Source organism: Miniopterus schreibersii (assembly GCF_964146895.1).
Source record: "Miniopterus schreibersii genome assembly, chromosome: 7".
NCBI lineage: Eukaryota > Metazoa > Chordata > Mammalia > Chiroptera > Miniopteridae > Miniopterus > Miniopterus schreibersii.
This window is the reverse complement of record NC_138108.1, coordinates 35,510,692-35,529,444: the sequence shown is the minus strand read 5'-3', so window position 1 is coordinate 35,529,444 and position 18,753 is coordinate 35,510,692. Positions and strand designations below refer to the sequence as shown.

Genomic DNA, 18,753 nt, shown 5'->3' with positions numbered 1-18,753 from the left:
TGAATAGACTTGTTTGCGCAGAGGTCTAAGTAAGAAGTGCTGGATTGTTATTTTTTCCTACAAGAGAGTGATGTGATCGGAGTTGAGAGAGCTCGATAGCAGTGACTGCATCATTACTGAGTGTCTTATTGTAGTAACTCATTAATGAGTTACTAAGGCCAGCTTCAGTTGCATCCCTCAACTCAGGAACCTTCAGTGGCTTCCTATTGCCCTCTAAATTGAGAGTAAACTTCCCCCAGCGTTCAGTCCCACCCCACAAGGCTTTAATCTGAATTTTCTGGTCTCACTCATTATACACACTGTTCGTTATAGCCAAATTCTTTGGAATTTGTGCTTTGCTGATAATTTTCTCTGTATATCAAAATTATGCCCGTCCTTCAATAGCTACCTTGAATATCACTTATGAAATCTCCCCTGGCTCTCACAATTAGGTATGCTCTCCTTGATTCTTGATATTGCAAAGCAGTCTGCACTTCTAAGTCATTCACATGCCTGTGCTTCACCTTTCCTGCAACTCTGGGCTTCTTCAGGAAAGGGGGTGTGTCATATAAACACACTGCCTTGTCCCTTTTCTCCCTTTCAGTCTTTGCACAGTGCAGGGCCTTCAGTAGGAACTCAATAAATGTTTGCTAGATTGAATTATCAAAATGATTTATGGGATTTTTCAAAGCAAAGGATCATGAGTTAGACTATTTTTTTTATATCCTTTGAGCTCTAATCATACTATTATGTGTTGACACATGCTTGATAAATATTTATGGAATTGAACTGAGATGTGTGTACTAAAGCTCAGTCTATAGTTTGTCCGACTTGTTTGAAGCATTAGAAAAAATCCATATCCAATTACAACAGTAAATCATGTGTAAAGTTGTCAGGGAGTGTTATAATGACACCTTTCTCCCCCTTTCTATCTAGGGAGCAGTAATGAATGAAATGGAAACAGAGCTCGTCGGAAGTGACAAATACGCTGCAAGATTTGGGGAATCTATAGTTAATCTTGGTGACATTGATAACGATGGCTTCGAAGGTAATTACAAGTATCCAATCTGGTACTTGATTTCCACTCTGAAAATGGTACATGGAAGAGAATTTGATTGGAGTTTTATGTTGTTTGTCTTTCTATAGAAAGTTGAGCCAGAAGATATGCTAAGTTTTTTTCTTTTTTTAGTCTTTTCCTCAGTTGTCAGCTATTGATTCTTACTGTCGTTAGTAGAGGATGATATTCAGAATACCATATGTCATCGATTCTAAGGCACCATGGTTATAAGAGTGGCATTTTTTGTGTCCCAAACAATGCTATTAAATTGTGACCCATGCATTTTTCTATTTTAAGGATTCTGATTTCAGAAACGTTAAAATGTCAAAAACAAAAAGTATATCATAGACTCAGATCATATTCTTTAACTAACAGTACAGTAAAGACACGGGCAAAACCTAGTGGAGGCTGGCTGCAGAGCTGGAGCAGGGTTCTGGAAGCCCCCTGCTATGCCAGGTGTTCCATGTTCAGCTGTTGCACTGTGGGAGGGTGGGAGGGATCCCGGGGTTGAGTCCTCAGCGGTGGTGAGGGTACAGCTAGCAGACTCAAGGATAGTGGCTATTTATCAACTGATACGGAATGATTTCAATAATGGAATAGCCAGTACCATCTTAACTGTGCCCATTGCCTGGAGATCACCCCAGCTGCTCAAGTACTTGTCTCTACCAGCCTTCCCCCTTAAAATTTGCTTTTTACAGTCCAGCACTGAGTGATAACCAAGTCTGTTAAAACTGGGCATGAAATGATGAATAGGTTTGAAAGAGAATGTGCAATTCCTGGAGTTCAGCAACTAAGTATTTGATATTTATTTTCAGAGCTAGAATTATGTCGTTCTTGACATTTGGTATATGGTAATATTAGGTCAAAACTTACATGGATGCTGGAAATTAGTGATGTGAGTACTGTAAATTCTCATGTCTTTAATTACTTTTTATGCCTAAGAGCTTTCTTTATTCTACTTTAAATGTCTAAAGTGTTACTCTGCAAGGAGAAAGTTAGTGGGTTGTTGAACATATGCTTTCAATGAACCCTATTAAATGTAATTGTAATTTGCTATACAAATAGTTTTTGGTAGTCTTTAGGGTTTTCTATACATAAAATCAGAAAATCAGCAATAGTGACAGTTTTACTTCTTTCTGTCGAATTTGGATCCCCTCATTTTTTTTCTCTTATGTGCCTAACTGCTCTGGCTAGAACTTCAATACTATGTGGAATAAAAGTGGCCAAAGTGGACATTCTTGAATTGTTCTCATATTAGATGAAAAGGTTTCAGCTTTTTGTCGTTGACTGGTGTTAGTTATTGCACTAGTCATACATGGCCTTTATTATGTTGAGGTATGTTCCCTCGAGACCCACTTTGTTGAGCATTTTTATCACAAATGTATGTTGAACTTAGTCAAATGCTTTATTCTGCATCTATTGAGATGATCATATAATTTTTATTTTTGGTTTTGTTAGTGTGGTGTATCATGTTGATTGATTTGTGAATATTGAACCATCCTTGCATCCCTGGAATAAATCCTATTGGCCAGAATGTGTGATCCTTTTAATGTACAATTGAATTTGATTTGCTAATATTTTACAGAGGAGTTTTGTAGCTCTGTATACCGGAGATATTGGCCTACAATTTTATTTTCTTTATTTCTGTGTGTGTGTGTGTGTGTGTGTGTGTGTGTGTGTGTGTGTGTGTGTAGTGTTCTTTTCTAGTTTTGGTATCAGGATATTGCTGGTCTCATAACATGAGTTTGGAAGCACTTTTTCCTTTTCAACTTTTTGAAAGAGTCCAGAAAGATAGGTATTAAATTTTTTAATGTTTGGTAGAATTCACCAGTGAGGCCATATGGTTCTGGGCTTGTGTTTCTTGGGAGGTTTTTAATTATCAGTTCAATTTCCTTACTAGTAATCAGCCTATTCAGGTTTCTTCATGTTCCATCTTGGATGATTGTATGTTTCTAGGAATTTATCTATTTCTTCTAAGTTGTCCAACTTGTAGGCATATAATTGTTCATAGAATACTCTTATTCTTTTTATTTCTTTGTTGATCCCATTGGTTGTTAAGTAGCATGTTTTTTAATTTCTATGTATTTGTGATTTTTTCCAGTTTTCTTCTTATAATTGATTTCTAGTTTCATACCATTGTGGTCAGGGTAGATATCTTGTCAGATATGATTTCAATCTTTTTAAATTATTATGACTTGCTTTGTTGCTTAACTTATTTGCCCTGGAGAATGTTCTATTTGTCCACTTGACAAGAGTCTATATATTGCTGTTCTTGAATGGAATGTTCTGTATATATCTATAAGTCTATCAAGTCTAATGTGTTATTTAAAGTCCATGTTCCTTATTGATTTTCTGTTTGGAAATCATTGCAAGTAGGATATTATAGTTTCCTATTATTTGTATGCTGTCAATTTCTCCCTTTAGGTCTGTTAATACTTGCTTTATATATTTAGGTGCTCCTATGTTTGCTTCATACATATTTACAAATATTATCTCCTCTTTTTGGATTTACCTTTTTATCATTATGTAATTCCCTTTTCTGTGTTTTATTATAGTCTTTGTTTTAAAGTCTATTTTGTCTGATATAAATATAGCTACTCAAGATTTCTGTTTTACATGGAGTATCTTTTTCCATTCCTTCCCTTTAAGTCGGTGTGTGTTCTTATATCTGAAGTGAGTCTGTTGTAGGCATTATATAGATGGGTCTTGTTTTATTGGTGGTTTTTTCCCTTTTTTGATCCACTGAGCTGCCCTGAACACTTTAGATGAATAATGTCCCTTCTATGTTGAGTGACCGAGTTCTCGTATGACTTATGATATAGGTGAAGGAACAGATGAGATATAGAGAGGTTAAAAATTGGGCCCAGCATAACAGCACAGCAGCAATGCTGGGGTGAGGCCCCGGAGGCCTGGCTCTAGAGCCCATGCTCTTACCCGTTCTGTTAAACTGCCTCTCAGACCCATTCACTCTGCCTCTTCCAGGCGCTCACTATTCTGTACAACCCTGGACACTGTTGTGATGATGTTAGTATTTTGTAATTTTTTTTTTCTAGTGAGAAAAGTGTTTTTTACACAAGGAGTTCCTTATGTGATATGAATTAATGAACATGAAGGTTAGTTTTCAGAGTTGCATTCTTTGGATCAAGAATTTATTTTTCCACCTTTTAAATTCTTGAATAGATGTTGCTATTGGAGCTCCACAAGAAGATGACTTGAGAGGTGCTATTTATATTTACAATGGCGGAGCAGATGGGATCTCATCAGCCTTCTCACAGGTAGGAGGCAATTCTATTTTCAAAAGGAGCGTTGGTAATAAAAGCTTCTTTAAAATTCCCAGTGTTAATTTGGACTTATTTTTCTTAATTTGCTAAATTAAGTTCTAACACTTAATATTCTATTTTACCATTTTCTATCATTATAGTAAATAGGCTCATTTTTAAGGGCATTAATGAGTCTTTGGAACCATTTTCCCCCCATAAATAAGAGTTCTAGATCACTCCCATTCTATTTTGTCTTTAACCAATTAAAGCTTCCTCTCTGCATTTCATTAAATTTATATTCTGAGGTAGTATCTACAGTATTCCAAATAAGCCCATTTGGATTTCATTAACTGTGTCATGTCTTGTGGCTAAAGTCCCATATTTCATGGAGATCACACAGGGAAAGCAAACACTCAAATAACACTCTGTGTTCCTTTCAGTGGAAAGCACTTCTCTTTTATAGTTTGAAAAGTAGGCCATTTCAGTGCATAGAAAAAACCTGCATACACATGTAGAGAAGACAAGCTTTTCCAATGATACTTTTATGGAAACATCAGCTAATACTGTTATTTCCGATTAGGCAAAAATAGGCATGTAGCTTTCCATATTTAACATGAAATGTATGTATTTGTCTAGTAAAAATACTGACTTTCTAGGTATGGATAGCGTCCTGATACTTATAAAGAAAGCACTATCTAGACATGAAATTAGACACATGGGATAGGAAGCACATAACTTGAGTTGTGCTTGTCAAGTACTGAGACGCAATATGGCTAAATAGGTTACTTTCCACATAAGCCTAAACTGTGGGCTCCACTAAGTGATTAGAAGTGTCTTATTTTCCAGATTACTGGTTTGGTAATCCCTGTTGGTCAGGGAGTGAATACAGACCCTGAGAGAATGCTGGGGAGTCAGGACTGTTACAGAAGATCTGTACTACGTAATTTCCCTTGTTCCCAAAATAAAGGAAGGAATTTTTTTTCTTATCACAAAATAGATGTCAACTCCCCACTGAAAGCAGGAAACTTCTGTTTCTCTTGCATACAAGTAGTTAATCTAACTAAAAGACATTTTGTTCCTAAGTGTGCCAGGACATGGGAAGACTTCTTATTTAAATTATGGCTTCTCTGAGATAGTAGGTGTTCAAACACATTTCTCATTCAACTTACCTATTTTTCAGAGAATTGAAGGGCTTCAAATCAGCAAATCCTTACGTATGTTTGGACAGTCTATCTCTGGGCAAATTGATGCAGATAATAATGGATATGTAGGTGAGTATAAAATCTACCTTACTTTTTATATAGGAATAAGCTCTATTGTGGATGCTTCTATTTATTGAAAAGTACATAAAAGAGTTCTAATTTACCAGTACATTTTTCCCTCATTTTAAAAGCTTTTTTCAATTCAAGGATTGGTCTGAAATAATCAAGTAATTTCTGTTATTTATCATTTTATTCCTTCTTCTTTAAAAAATTAAAAGACTCGTAAAGATAAATGAAATGTATGGTGATGAAAAGAAAGAAGAGTCTTTTTTGTGTAAGTTGAAAGATTTCTGGGTGAATGTTCCTAGTCCAAAAATTGGATTTTCATTTTATATCATATTATGTTTATATTATATTATAAAGGGATGAAGGGCATTGTAACTGAGTAGATTCAGACAAATGTGGAATAAATCTTAAGATGTAAGCATGTATTTTCTAATTAATATTCTGTAAACAGTGTTTTGATATAGTCAAAAGGTGATATGTAGCTAAGTATTTCTGACTGAAAAGTAACTCTCTTTGACTAATGATGATCATTAATCCATGTTGTTTTTTATCTTCCAGATGTAGCAGTTGGTGCTTTTCTATCTGATTCTGCTGTGTTGTTAAGGTAAGGTTGATGCATTTCGCTGCTTACTGACAATTGGGCTTAATTGTAAATGATGGGAGGCAATTTTTAAAATCAGCAACGGTGGTGACCCGGTAATGCTCTTTTTGATATTCCGAAATTTAGTTATTGAATTTTGGAATACTTTTCCCACCTTACATAGATATAATTAATATAATCAGACAAAGTCAATATTTTTAGAAATTTAAATGAAAATCCCTCTTGATTGATGCATGAGAATTTAATTGAGTTTCTGTGCACATACTATTAATGAAGCAGTTTCATGAAATTACTTGGTCAATGGAAACTGACAAAACAAATGCAATTCTTTTCCTAAGGAAAAATAATTCTGTAATTAATATTGCTAATTTTATTTCCTCCTTAGGACCAGACCTGTAGTGATTGTTGAAGCTTCTTTAAACCATCCTGAGTCAGTAAATAGAACAAATTTTAACTGTACTGAAAATGGATTGCCTTCTGTGTGCATGGATCTAACACTCTGTTTCTCATACAAAGGCAAAGAGGTTCCAGGTTATATTGGTAAGGGTGCCCTTACAAAATTAATAGAAGGTGTACTTTACTCATTAATCTCATAGTCATCTTTTGAGCCCTCACTCTGTGTCACCACAGACGGCTACTTTAGGCAGGAGAGAGCAGTCACCTGATAGCACACCTTTCTCCCCCCATCTTTCAGATTTTCTTGTTATTCTAACCTATGAGTGGGGCACATTAAGAGGTTACAGTTGTTTAGGAGTTATGATTAGCAAATTAAGAGTATCACTTGCTGTATTATTTAAAGTGAACTGAGCTTAATCTGTAAGAGCTTTTTAGATTAGAAAGAACATCGCCACAGCTCCTCTGTTTTACTGGGCTCCTTAAAGCCTGGTGTTGGCGTAAGTTGGAAACCTGGGGAGAGAGGTTTTTCCTTTATATTCTATCCTGTTTGAGTAATTGAAGAAGCTCATCTGAAGTCTAGACCCTGATTCTACTTCTCAAAAATAACACACATCCGTTAAGGATTTATTGCGACTCTCAGCTCCTGCGTGCGCATGCCCATTTTTCTACACATAGGCAACTAACTCTCAGTCATCTGCTCTGCAGATAGTAGCATTGATATGGCTCATCCAAAATTGTGGTTGATCCCAAGTCACAAATATGTGATTTGATAAGTATTACATTTTTTTACTAGCAAGTTAATGTTGCTAATTATGTTATATTAAAGCTAGTATGAGAATGACTACTAAGGAAACTAGCCTATGGTAGGGGAGGAGCGTACCTGGGTTTATCATTTGGGCATCAATTATTCACAAAGTTCATGAGCCCCACAAGACCTGTCAAGAGTTGATTGTACTCATGACCCTGTGGTCTATACTCATGACCCTGCAGTCTGTACTCATCTAAACATCACGAAGGGCAGCAAATACTGAGACGAACTATGGATATGTAACAGATGTAACAGTCTGAATTAGCCTGTAGTGAGGAGGCCAGAATGGCCTAGCATCTCTATTTGTCGTCAGACTCATTTTTTATAGCACTCTGCAAAAGTGCTGGCTAGAGATGCAATGATAGGACTGTGGGAAAACCCTTCAACTGGTTCTTGATTGGAGAGGTGGCAGTTTGAGAGTGTGACCCCAGTAACACAGGAACACAGACAAGCTGATGAGTTATCCAGAAGATCCATGTTAAATCTATAGGATGATTTCCCTGTATGTAAAATCGGTATTTGTTGTACTACCAATTCCACTGCCACCAGATGTTTTTAATTGATTGAAAAATATATATATGAAATTCATAAATAACCACACATTGTTACAAAAACATGCTTTATAGTTGTCATAGAATGACTCCTTGGGAGAAATAATTAACATTAAGCTTGTTTAATAAATCCAGGACATTGTTGCCTCTTACTGTGAGCGAATTTTTGTTCACTTTTCTCCATTTCCTTTTGTCTGAATTTGCAGATGGCTGTTTCAATTGCAGCTCCATCTCTAAGGCATTGAATCTCAGTTATTGTGATTTTGAAGCCAATTGATTTGGACTTTATTATTTATCTTCTAAATAAAAGGAAGGTTAACAGATTTATTTGAAATTTATAGAAGTAGTATGGATTTATACTTAGGTTTCCTTGAAATAAGTATATAAATCCTCATAGAAGAGTTAGTTACTCCTAAAATGTAAATGAACACTTCAGGAATTATGTAAATTCTTCAGAATATCACTTAATGAATTACTTTTCCTATATAAGTCACAACTCAGCAGACTATTAGATGCAGCTTGTTTAGCAAAGATCCCTTTTAAATTCAAGAAATGGCCCTTTCTTGATAATATCTGGCTTGGAATTTTTTTATTGTAAATTTTCCTTAATATTATTATTTTTTTGCTTACCGAAGATCATTAGCAGATGATTATTTTCTATGTGAGATTTGAAATAAGTTCTTACCAAACTGCCAAAATATTTATTGCGAGAATGTCTATCTATATTTGTTTATTTTTCCATAAATAAGCACTCGAAGTTCAAACTAGAAACCAATAAAACCATGTAGGAGACTAATCAGGGCCTAGGGCTGGAAGAGAAGACATCTTTGAATAAAACTGTTTATATAGGTCTGATTTTTGAATCCTGTGTTCACTTTACACTAAAAAGGCCAACAAATAAGTCAAAAGAAAAATAACCCCTCTAATTAGAAACAAATGGAAATAAATGAACCTAACAACATATGAAATTAATTATATAACCACTCAAGATAGAAATATTCCAAGTGACATTTGAGCACTGCACTCTACCTACTTGTTTAGCCAGATGTTCTAAGGATAAAAAGGACTCCAAAGAAATCAAACTTTACTCAGGACTTTTATCATTAGTAATAATTCTGGTATTGTAGTTTTGACATATTTACATATAAGTGGATTAAGCAAATAACTAAAGATTTTAACATTGTTAAAAATAGAAACCTAGAGAAAAATTTATAAATTTTTTATTTATAAAAATAACTTGTAATTTGTATTTTTAAGTTCCCTCTTTCATATTTAAGGCTAGTTTTTAAAAGCTATTTATTGAAGAGAATTTAAGATATTTCAATATTCTCCATAACTTTGACTATTATCACTCCGAAAATAATAAAATAAATGCTTTTAGAAATTATTTCTATTAACTGCAGTTCTCTCTACATTTTTGCAGTTCTGTTTTATAACATGAGTTTGGATGTGAACAGAAAGGCGGAGTCTCCACCAAGGTTCTACTTCTCTTCTAATGGAACTTCTGATGTGATTACAGGAAGCATGCAAGTATTCAGCACAAAACCTGCCTGCAAAGCATATCAAGCATTTATGCGGGTAACGTAGACGTTTTTATTAATGAATGTGTAAACTGCAGTATTGTCAGTACAGTAAAACCTTAGTGCATTGGTATCTTTTTATAAAATACAATTAAAAGCAAATGTTATCTCCTCCTGAACTAGTTGATCTGTTGCTCCAGAGTCGAAATGTTTGTCAAAATGTTTGATAACAGCCCGACTGGCGTGGCTCAGCGGTTGAGCACAGACCTAGGATCCAGGAGGTGGAGGTTCGATTCCCAGGCAGGGCACATGCCCGGGTTGCGGGCTCGATCCCCAGTTGGGGGCGTGCAGGAGGCAGCCGATCAATGACTCTCTCATCATTGATGTTTCTTTTTCTCTCCTTCTTCTCTCTAAAATCAATAAAGATATATTTTAAATATATATGTATATATATATTTTTAAATGTTTGATAACCTGTGACCTGGATAATCACAGTTCACTTTTTCCATTTTCTTTATTTCACATTTATTACGTTTTACTACATCACTATTTTAAAAGATTTGCCTTTTCCTGTCTTCAGTTGCAATTTTCCTGCCCCTGTTTATACACTTCCTAGACATGTACATACTGAACTGTTCGGCTGAGCCTCGTCGAGTAGGGTTCTGAGGAGGGGTGTTTGCAGGGAGCACGGGGAGAGGAGGCAGGAGGTAAGGAAGTTGGTTTGTCTTTCATGTGACTCTAACAAAGCAGAATCCAACAGGACCGCTCTTGGACTATGTCATTGTCTCCCTGCCAGCGTTGTCAGCGGCGTCAGTGGGATCGTGCACAGTTGTGGTGGGGTAGGAATCAGCTGTGCGCTAGGGCGACGGCTTTCACGATGGCTGGGCTATGGCCTGCCAAAGCACAGCTGATTTCATGTTCCTTTTATTAAAGCACTCGTTCCCAAACTGATCATCGCGTTCATTGCATTGGTCAGATTTTATCAGATGAAGCAGTGCCAGGTCTTTTTCATTAGGGAATGGTGTACTTCATCAGAAAATCTATTGTCACAAAAAAAGCCAAACTATTCCCAGGAGCCCTTTCTGGGATTTCCAATAGGAGCCTCAGTTTAGAACTTAATTTTCCCTTAGGTACTTATTCCAAGCAAATGCGAACAAGCATCAGGACTCCAGTACACTATTAAATGCTAAGAGCACTAATCCCTATGCTATTTCCTCATTTCCCTGAACAGTTTTTATTGCTGTACTTGAATAAAGCTATCAGATGGTTGGGAGCCAAATGTACAGAATGGTATTAATGTAACCATCATTTATATGGTAGAGATTGAAGAACTTCTTTTTTTAAAAAATTCTACATAGTTGTGATTTCACTTAGGTTAGTCCATTTGAGAGACTAACATTGAGACCACTTTAAAGGCAATAAAAGAACCAATATTAGACATTTACAAAGAAACATATTGTGTTGAATGTATACAGATGGCAGTAAATTGATCTGATTTATTTAAGCCTGTTTCTTGGCATTGCTCCTGTGAGTAAGTGTTTGTCAAAATTGTATACTTTCTTCAGAATAAATTTGTAGTAGAAGTTACATTTTAGCAGAGGTTTCTGTGTTTGTTGCTTATATACTTGTGTTACCATGGTATCAATGGCAGTACATTATAGCCATTGATTTGGGGCCATATCGTCAATGTCAAACAGAACACTTAGCTTTGGGTTGGTACATAGTGGGGATTTTTTAAAAATGTGATTGTTTCTTCCAATGTCTTTTCCCCTTCCTAAATTACCTTGCTTTTGTTTGGGTCTAACTTGTACCCATGGTCATAAAGTGAGATTAGTCAAATGGTTATAGACATTTCCCGTCACATCCAACCTTACAGGTTACAGTAGATGAGCAGTAATGATTAACCAAGGCTGTGGTTTGCCAAAGAAGTGAAGCAGACAAAGGGCCCAGAGTCAAGGAGGTATGCAAGGGAGCGTTCACCATAAATTTTAAAGAGGGTAAGGAGAAGGGGGGACATCAAGAGAGTAAGGGACAGGGAAAAGTTAAATTGGAGGTTCCAGTGGGATCAGCAAATTATTGGAATTGAGTATTAAAGGGAATAAGCTGGAAAGATATCATCAATATTACATTAACAGTCATTAGAGACCTGAAGTTGAGGAAAAGACTGAATTTTGCTTTTATTCTTGCTCACAATTCCTTGGTTATGTCACATAAATGAAAGCTTTTAAACCTGCTTGTATTTACAAAATCCATCACATTCTTTGATGGTATAGGACTTAGCTACTAGAAAAATTCAAATCTCACAAAAGTTGGGCTTCATTAAATATTTTTCTTTTAATCACACATTCTCTAGTTTCATACACTGAATCTTGGAATACAGGAGACATTTTTAACAATCTAATAAGGATCAATATCTCTAGCATATCCATTTTCTAGTGTGTTATTTTTCTGAGACTATGGTCATTTATCTGGTTGGTAAGAATATTAGTTTTCTCAAGTCTCTTTAATTTAATCATAATTAAAACAGTTATCACATAGGATTTTTTTATGTGTATGGTCAAAATTTGCTACTAAAAAAATAAAAAGGAAGGCAGAAATTATTTTTTTCATATAAAACTCCATTGAATTTTAGTTGCTTATAATTATGCCAAGCTTTAACTTTTTGCTTTTAGAGCCATAAAAATTATTAGATTTTATGAAAGTATAACCTAGGATTTAGAGTTGAGAGTTCATAAAAAGTTTCCGTGATGTAAGTGAAAGGATTCGTTTTTTATACCTTAAAGGTTTTTTTTCGTTGTTTTTTTTTTTACATTCTCTTCTTCTAGACATCACTCTTCCCTCAATGAAAATGTTTTCCCATCCATGTAAATGTATGAAATGAACTTTTGTCTTTGCTGTGTTCAAATACAAAACTTTATTAGATCTTAGAGATGTCTTGGGACAAGATCTTAAGACAAGGGATCATTTTGAGGCTATTTTGATTTAGAGAAACCCAATTGACAATTGGTAACAGTTTTTAGAAATATGGGAGCAGCCATGGAAGTGAGATGTCTCTTGAGATTTTCCTAGAATGCACTTCTTGGTTGACTTGATGGAATCTCTGCACCAAAATATTCACTGATGTTTGGGAAAAGAAAACAGGGTGCCACATTGGCATAACAAATGAAGTAACAAGATTCCCTTCCTGCCTATAGTATTTTCAATAAAAGCTAGAAATATCTAGCTTAGTCATCGCACCAGGAATGCTTATTGGTATCCAGAGGGCCAATGAATACAGTGGCCTTAGCATGTTATATAAAAATTATAAAATCAACCTGCCAACCTGTTTAGTGAATTAGTTCATTCTTTTCTTTCCCTTGGCTTTCCTAATTTCTGGATTTTAAATTTCTGAAATAAAGGAATTTTATTTTGTTATATAGCTCTTTTGGTGCTTTCTAAAAGCCATCTTTTTCAGTAATAACTTGAAGGAAATAAATGAATATTTGATTAGTAAATATATTTTATTTCTATCTTATATATTTTATTTGCTTATATAAACACATAGTTTAGTGCAGTGCCATTGCTCTGAAGCAGTCATATTTTAATTACAGCACACTATGGACCAATTCATATATGCACACATTTCTTTCCATTCTAGATATTATGTTATTCTAGAAGTGAAGTGATTATCCCAGCATATTTTAATTCTTTGTTAGATTGCAGGGTCTTTGAAGACAGAATATCATCTTTTGCATGTTTGTGTTCTTCTTAGAACTAATATATTACATAAGGCATAAAATCAATATTTAATCAATTTATGGATAATATCTTCTCGATGCTATTTAAAGGATTCTGTGAGGGAAAATCTGAGCATGTTCTATTGATATGATGGTTGGGTCACCTTTCTTGGGGGTGTTGTATTTTCTCAGGAAATTGTAGTGCTGGATGTTTGACAGTTCACCTCCTGATTCAAGTTACTAGGTACAGTGATTATAATTACACATGGTTCTGCTCGCTTAGGTTCCAGTCTATGCCTCAGTCTTTTTCCCAACCTGTCCCCCACGTTGGTACTAGAGGGACATTTCAAGAAACTCAAACCTGATCATATTTTGTGCTCAAAATTCTTGCCATCCCCTTTCAAGTAGGTGGCCCTACTTCTTCTGTGCTTGTGTATGCATATGTCTACCACATGCATCTACCACACTATATGTGTGGATTGATGGGTTGTAGACTGTGACATAGGTATCAGCTTTCAGTTTTATGTCCCCAAGCCTGCCTTGTACACTGTAGATCTATGAATAATATCTTTAAATGTTTATATCGCAACATCATTTTTCATTCAGTAATATTTTATAAATATTTCTGGCCCCACCCTTTAAGTACATCCCTTCATACATAAGCACAGTAGGAGGGCATGGGCTTACAGCTTGATTCTCAAGTTGGCCATAAATACAAATTTTTATGAAAGTCAAACAAGAAGGCAGACTTTGTATAATTTCAGGATGTGCTAATTTGCATGCTTGTGGGTGCCCTATTTTAGGTAATTGTCCATAAAAATGTGGCATGGAATTTTCATTATTTTTAATGTAGATAGCACATGCCTATCCAAATAAAAATTTTAAGCAAACCTACTTTTTTCCTCCCAAATACTTAATTAGTCACTTTAAGACATTTTTGATATAACATTTGTCCTTAGGTGGAGCTGTTAAAGTTAAATAAGTGTGAATATCTGTCAAGTACAGTTCTTGCAAGAGTGCACGTACATTTTATATATTGTGAGAAAAGCATAATTAATAGCTAATTAGGATAATGAAAGTAATATACAACAGATGTAGAGAAGACCTTGTGGAAAATTAGTATGAATTAGATAACATGTGATTTGGTCAAAGCAAGCTTGTTGAGAAGAATTAAAACAGTGGACATGTGGAGGGACAATCAGTGGCTGTCTAGCTCCTACACCTAGGGGATAATTTAATCAAGTTTGCTATTGTAATACTCAGGGCTTCAAGCTGTTTCATTTTCACAAGTTGATAACTTGGATTTGGGGCCTTGATTTGCAGCATTCCTATATGTTCAAGGTTTCATATGGAGATGATCATTTATCAAGTAATTTTATAAAATCGTCTCCACATATAAGATCGGAAAAGTAATGAGAGCTCTTGAGTACTCTGATTCATGCTCCAAATTTTCAGGGTCCCACTTAACACAAGTCTCATACTTGTTGTGTAACTCATTTTCTTTTTAGTGTTCATTGCTTGGCAGTAGTCTAATTTTCTTTTTTCTTATTCCTTCCAAATGTTTTCCAGAATTTCTTATTATAAAAACTGAAATTTAGTAATTCCTTGTTGCTTTATATAGCTACATTTTTTTTTAATTTATCTTTATTGTTGAAAGTATTACAAATGTCCCCCTTTTTCCCCCAATGATCCCCTCCACCCTGTACCCCTCGCCCCAGGCCTTCACCCCACTATTGTCTTGTCTGTGGTTATGCATATGTGCATATACAGTGGCGCCTCGGTTTCCGAACGTCTCGGTGACGAACATTTCGGGTTACGAACGCCGTAAACCCAGAAGAGCTTCGGTTTCCGAACACGCCTCGGGAGTCGAACATGCCCCGCGGCTTCCGCTGAGGGCGAGACCCTGAGGCCCAGCTGCCGGCTGGGGATCCCTCGGTTTCCGAACGTTTCAGACCTCGAACAGGCTTCCGGAGCGGATCACATTCGGAAACCGAGGCACCGCTGTAAATTCTTGTTAATCTCTCCCCACGCCCCCGCCCCCCCCCTTCCCTCTGAGACTGGTCAGTCTGTTCCACGCTTCTGTGTCACTGAATCTATTTTATTCATCGGTTTATTTTGTTCATTAGATTCCACACACGAGTAAGATCATGTGACATTTTTCTTTCTCTGTCTGGCGTGTTTCAATTAGCATAATACTCTCCAGGTCTGTCTCAAAGGTAAGGTATCCTGCCTTTTTACAGCTGCATAGTATTCTGTTGTGCAAACATCTGTGAAGACGATTGATATGATTTCAATCTTCTTGAACTTGTGGAGACTTGTTTTGTGCCCTGACATGTGGTCTGTGTTTGAGAATGCCCCGTGTGCACTTGAGGAGAATGCCTATTCTGCAGCTTTGGGGTGGAGTGTTCTGTGAATGTCCATCAGATCCATCCCATCTAGTGTGTCACTTAGTGTGTCCGATCTAGTGTGTCCTTGTTGATTTTTTGTCTGGAAGATCTACCCAGTAAAGTCAGTGAGGTGTTAAAGTCCCCTACTATGATGTATTGCTGTCATTCTCTCCTTTAAAGTCCTCCAGAAGTTTTTTTGTTTTGTTTCCAGCCTGTGTGAGTCTTTTGTTCTGAGGTAGGTCTCTTGTAGACAGCATATATTTGAGTCTTATTTTCTTATTCATTCAACTACCCTATGTTTTTGTCTTTCTCTGACTGGCTATTTCGCTTAGCATAATACTTTCCAGGGACACAGACAATAGTGCAGTCAAGGCTGGGGAGGGGGAGGCAATGGAGAGGAGGGGCTCAATGGGGGGGGGGGGAAAGGGGTGTCTGTAATACTTTCAACAATAAAGATAAAATAATAATAATAATAATAATAATAATAATAAAGCACCAAATCTCCTGAACATAATATATACAGAGAATTATTTTTGTATAGACTCAGTGGAAAAATAAAAAATAAAAAAGTAACTTGCTATATACTATTCATAGCCCATTAAAAAGTATAATTGGAAACAGTTCATAAAGAATATGTTTCATAATAGATATGAAATCAAATGAATCAAATTATATCAAAATATACTGAAAGATCTAAAAAGAAAACTTGAATAAATTGAGAGATTGTATTTGTACAAGCCTACTAGAGGGCAATGTTAAATAAAATAAAATGTTCATTAGGGCTTTGGAATGATTTACAATGAGTTTATAATGGAAAATGATTATGTTATAATGTAAGTTATAAAAAGTATGCATAGAAAATACCATGGAAGAAAATATTCCCAAATGTAGACCTGTATATATTAATGGATGATTATATTTTTCCATTTTTTATGCTGTTTTTGTGTTTTTTCCAAAAAACAAATGTTTTTGTAATGTGAAAAGTATATACATTCAGGTTTTCTTAAGTTTGATTAAAAGGTAAGAATTTTCTTGACTTCCTTGTGTTTGGCCTAATGCAGAAAAGGAGGAGCTCTCTATTTTTTAAATTGCATGCTGCTTTTTATTTTTAATTCATATGGTTTTAAATTTCCTTAGAAAGACGTGCGAGACATCCTCACCCCAATTCAGATCGTAGCCGCTTACCACCTTGGGCAAGATACCAGCACTAAACAAAGCACAGGGGAATTCCCACCACTTCAGCCAATTCTTCAGCAGAAGAAAGAAAAAGACATCATTGAAAAAACGGTAGGAATATTTTCTTTTATTCAAAAACTGTGATATGTAACTAAAAAATTGTTTTTTGAAATATTGCATAATTCTAGGAAAATGAACTCTAAGGTTTTTTTAATTTCATAATTTTTATATAAAAAGATTTGTGATATGTCTTGTTTTTCATTTTTTTGAATTTTTTATATTTCCTTCAGGATATTGAACTGACTATTTTAAAATATGCCTTTAGTCATAGCAGTGATTCCCCATATACATAAAATGTTGAATTTCTCTTCTCAATGGCTTGCCAGTGAAGACAGTATTTTGCTAGAGAGCACTCATAGTGGAAGTGAGTTGTGTTCATGAGTCAGTCATTCCCTGTCTTCATGTGTGTTCAGTTTCTCTTTCTCATTTTCTGTCTCTTCTCTCTCGTTTTCATTTCCCTCCCACTCACCTCACCCACGATTCACTCATGTCTTGTTAGTCAAATTCCCTTGCTGGGCTTTACTCATTTATAGACATACATGTTTATGTTACATAACAGGGTCTCTTTTAAAGTTTAACTGTATACTTTCCAGCCTCATCCCAGGACCAACTGCATTTTGGGGTGGATCCTGCCTTCTAACCAGTGAACTGCTTTTTCCAGTTTATCTTAAAATATATCAGTTTCACTGACAGTGTGTGTGTTTATTTCTGGGAGTCCAGTTGTTCAAAACTTTTCTGTCCAACAACACAAAGACATAGTCAACAGGACATTCTGGGGTATGGTAAAAGCATTCATTAAAATATTCATGAATAGCATACAGAATGTGCAAGATAAAAGGGACATTCGAAGGCCTAGTTCATATGCTGTCCCAACAACATTGCCCCTAAGTCACTTTAAGACATTTGAACTTACAGTCACCCCCGTCTAATCTACAATATTAGATTGAGTAAAGATAATAACTTAAGAGCAAATTTTCCTTATACCCATATATAAAAATATTTCTGGAAGTCATTTTTTTATTCTTCTGTTTAACTTCACTTTTCAATATCAACTGTCTTTAAATGCCCTTTATTATAACTACACAAGCCAAAACCTAAGCAATCTGTAGTTATATTAGAATAATTCACATTTTGACTCTTAGAACAACCTGTTTTACAAATAAGATGGTAGAAAAAGTCATATTTACCTAATCATTTAGAGAAAGATTTACACTTTCCTTGTGTTCTCACAGGTATAGGCGGTCTGCGATCTGACATGCAATTTGACAACACTCTAGTCGTTTGCCACTTCATGTACCTGGCTCCTTCTCTGACTTTCTGGGTTTCTTTCTTTTCTGCATCTCACTGTTTTTCATCTTTGCCTCTTTTTTTTTTTTCTCTCTCTTTCTTTCCATTTTTTTCTTTGTCCAGCTTCTAACTCAGGTCTTCCCATGTACCTTGTAGTATGTCTGGGTCCTATTAAAATGCTCAGAAGTAAGTATATGCTAGAACCTCTATGACAGGCAATCATTTAATTTTGCTCAATGCATGCTTAAAGTGAAATTTCTAAATTTCTACAATTTATTTTTGACAAACATAAAATCGCTGTCTATTGTCTATAAAATTAAGTGCCATGCTCATGTGTAATAAGTGGAATCAAAGCATCAGAAAATTGAGAGGAACTGGACAAAGACTATCTTGGCAGCATGGGCTTTAAAAAGTGATAAAACAAGGAGTTGTAAATCTGATTTAGTAATATTATCCTTCTCGTGTATCATAGATATGTTAGTCTTTAAAAAACAGAGTTATACCTACTGATTGAACTAAAAATAAAATACAGTCGTGTTTTATTTCCAGATAAACTTTGCAAGGTTTTGTGCCCATGAAAACTGTTCTGCTGATTTACACGTTTCTGCAAAAATTGGATTTTCCAAGTAAGTATAGTTTACTCTTTGTTATTCATCAAGATGGGATAATGTGTGTGCATGTGGGTTT

The 18,753-nt window shown here is 35.5% G+C and overlaps 1 protein-coding gene across 1 annotated transcript in view; it reads left to right on the top strand.

The window, feature by feature from the left end:
* ITGA4 (integrin subunit alpha 4) overlaps window positions 1-18,753 on the top strand; it is a 65,289-nt gene that overhangs the window by 21,735 nt on the left and 24,801 nt on the right. The window contains exons 10-17 of the mRNA XM_081142129.1: window positions 916-1,027; window positions 4,217-4,311; window positions 5,477-5,567; window positions 6,123-6,168; window positions 6,551-6,705; window positions 9,344-9,498; window positions 16,681-16,830; window positions 18,616-18,692. Of these exons, the coding sequence (XP_080998255.1) occupies window positions 916-1,027; window positions 4,217-4,311; window positions 5,477-5,567; window positions 6,123-6,168; window positions 6,551-6,705; window positions 9,344-9,498; window positions 16,681-16,830; window positions 18,616-18,692 (881 nt within the window). The remainder of the gene's footprint in view (window positions 1-915; window positions 1,028-4,216; window positions 4,312-5,476; window positions 5,568-6,122; window positions 6,169-6,550; window positions 6,706-9,343; window positions 9,499-16,680; window positions 16,831-18,615; window positions 18,693-18,753) is intronic.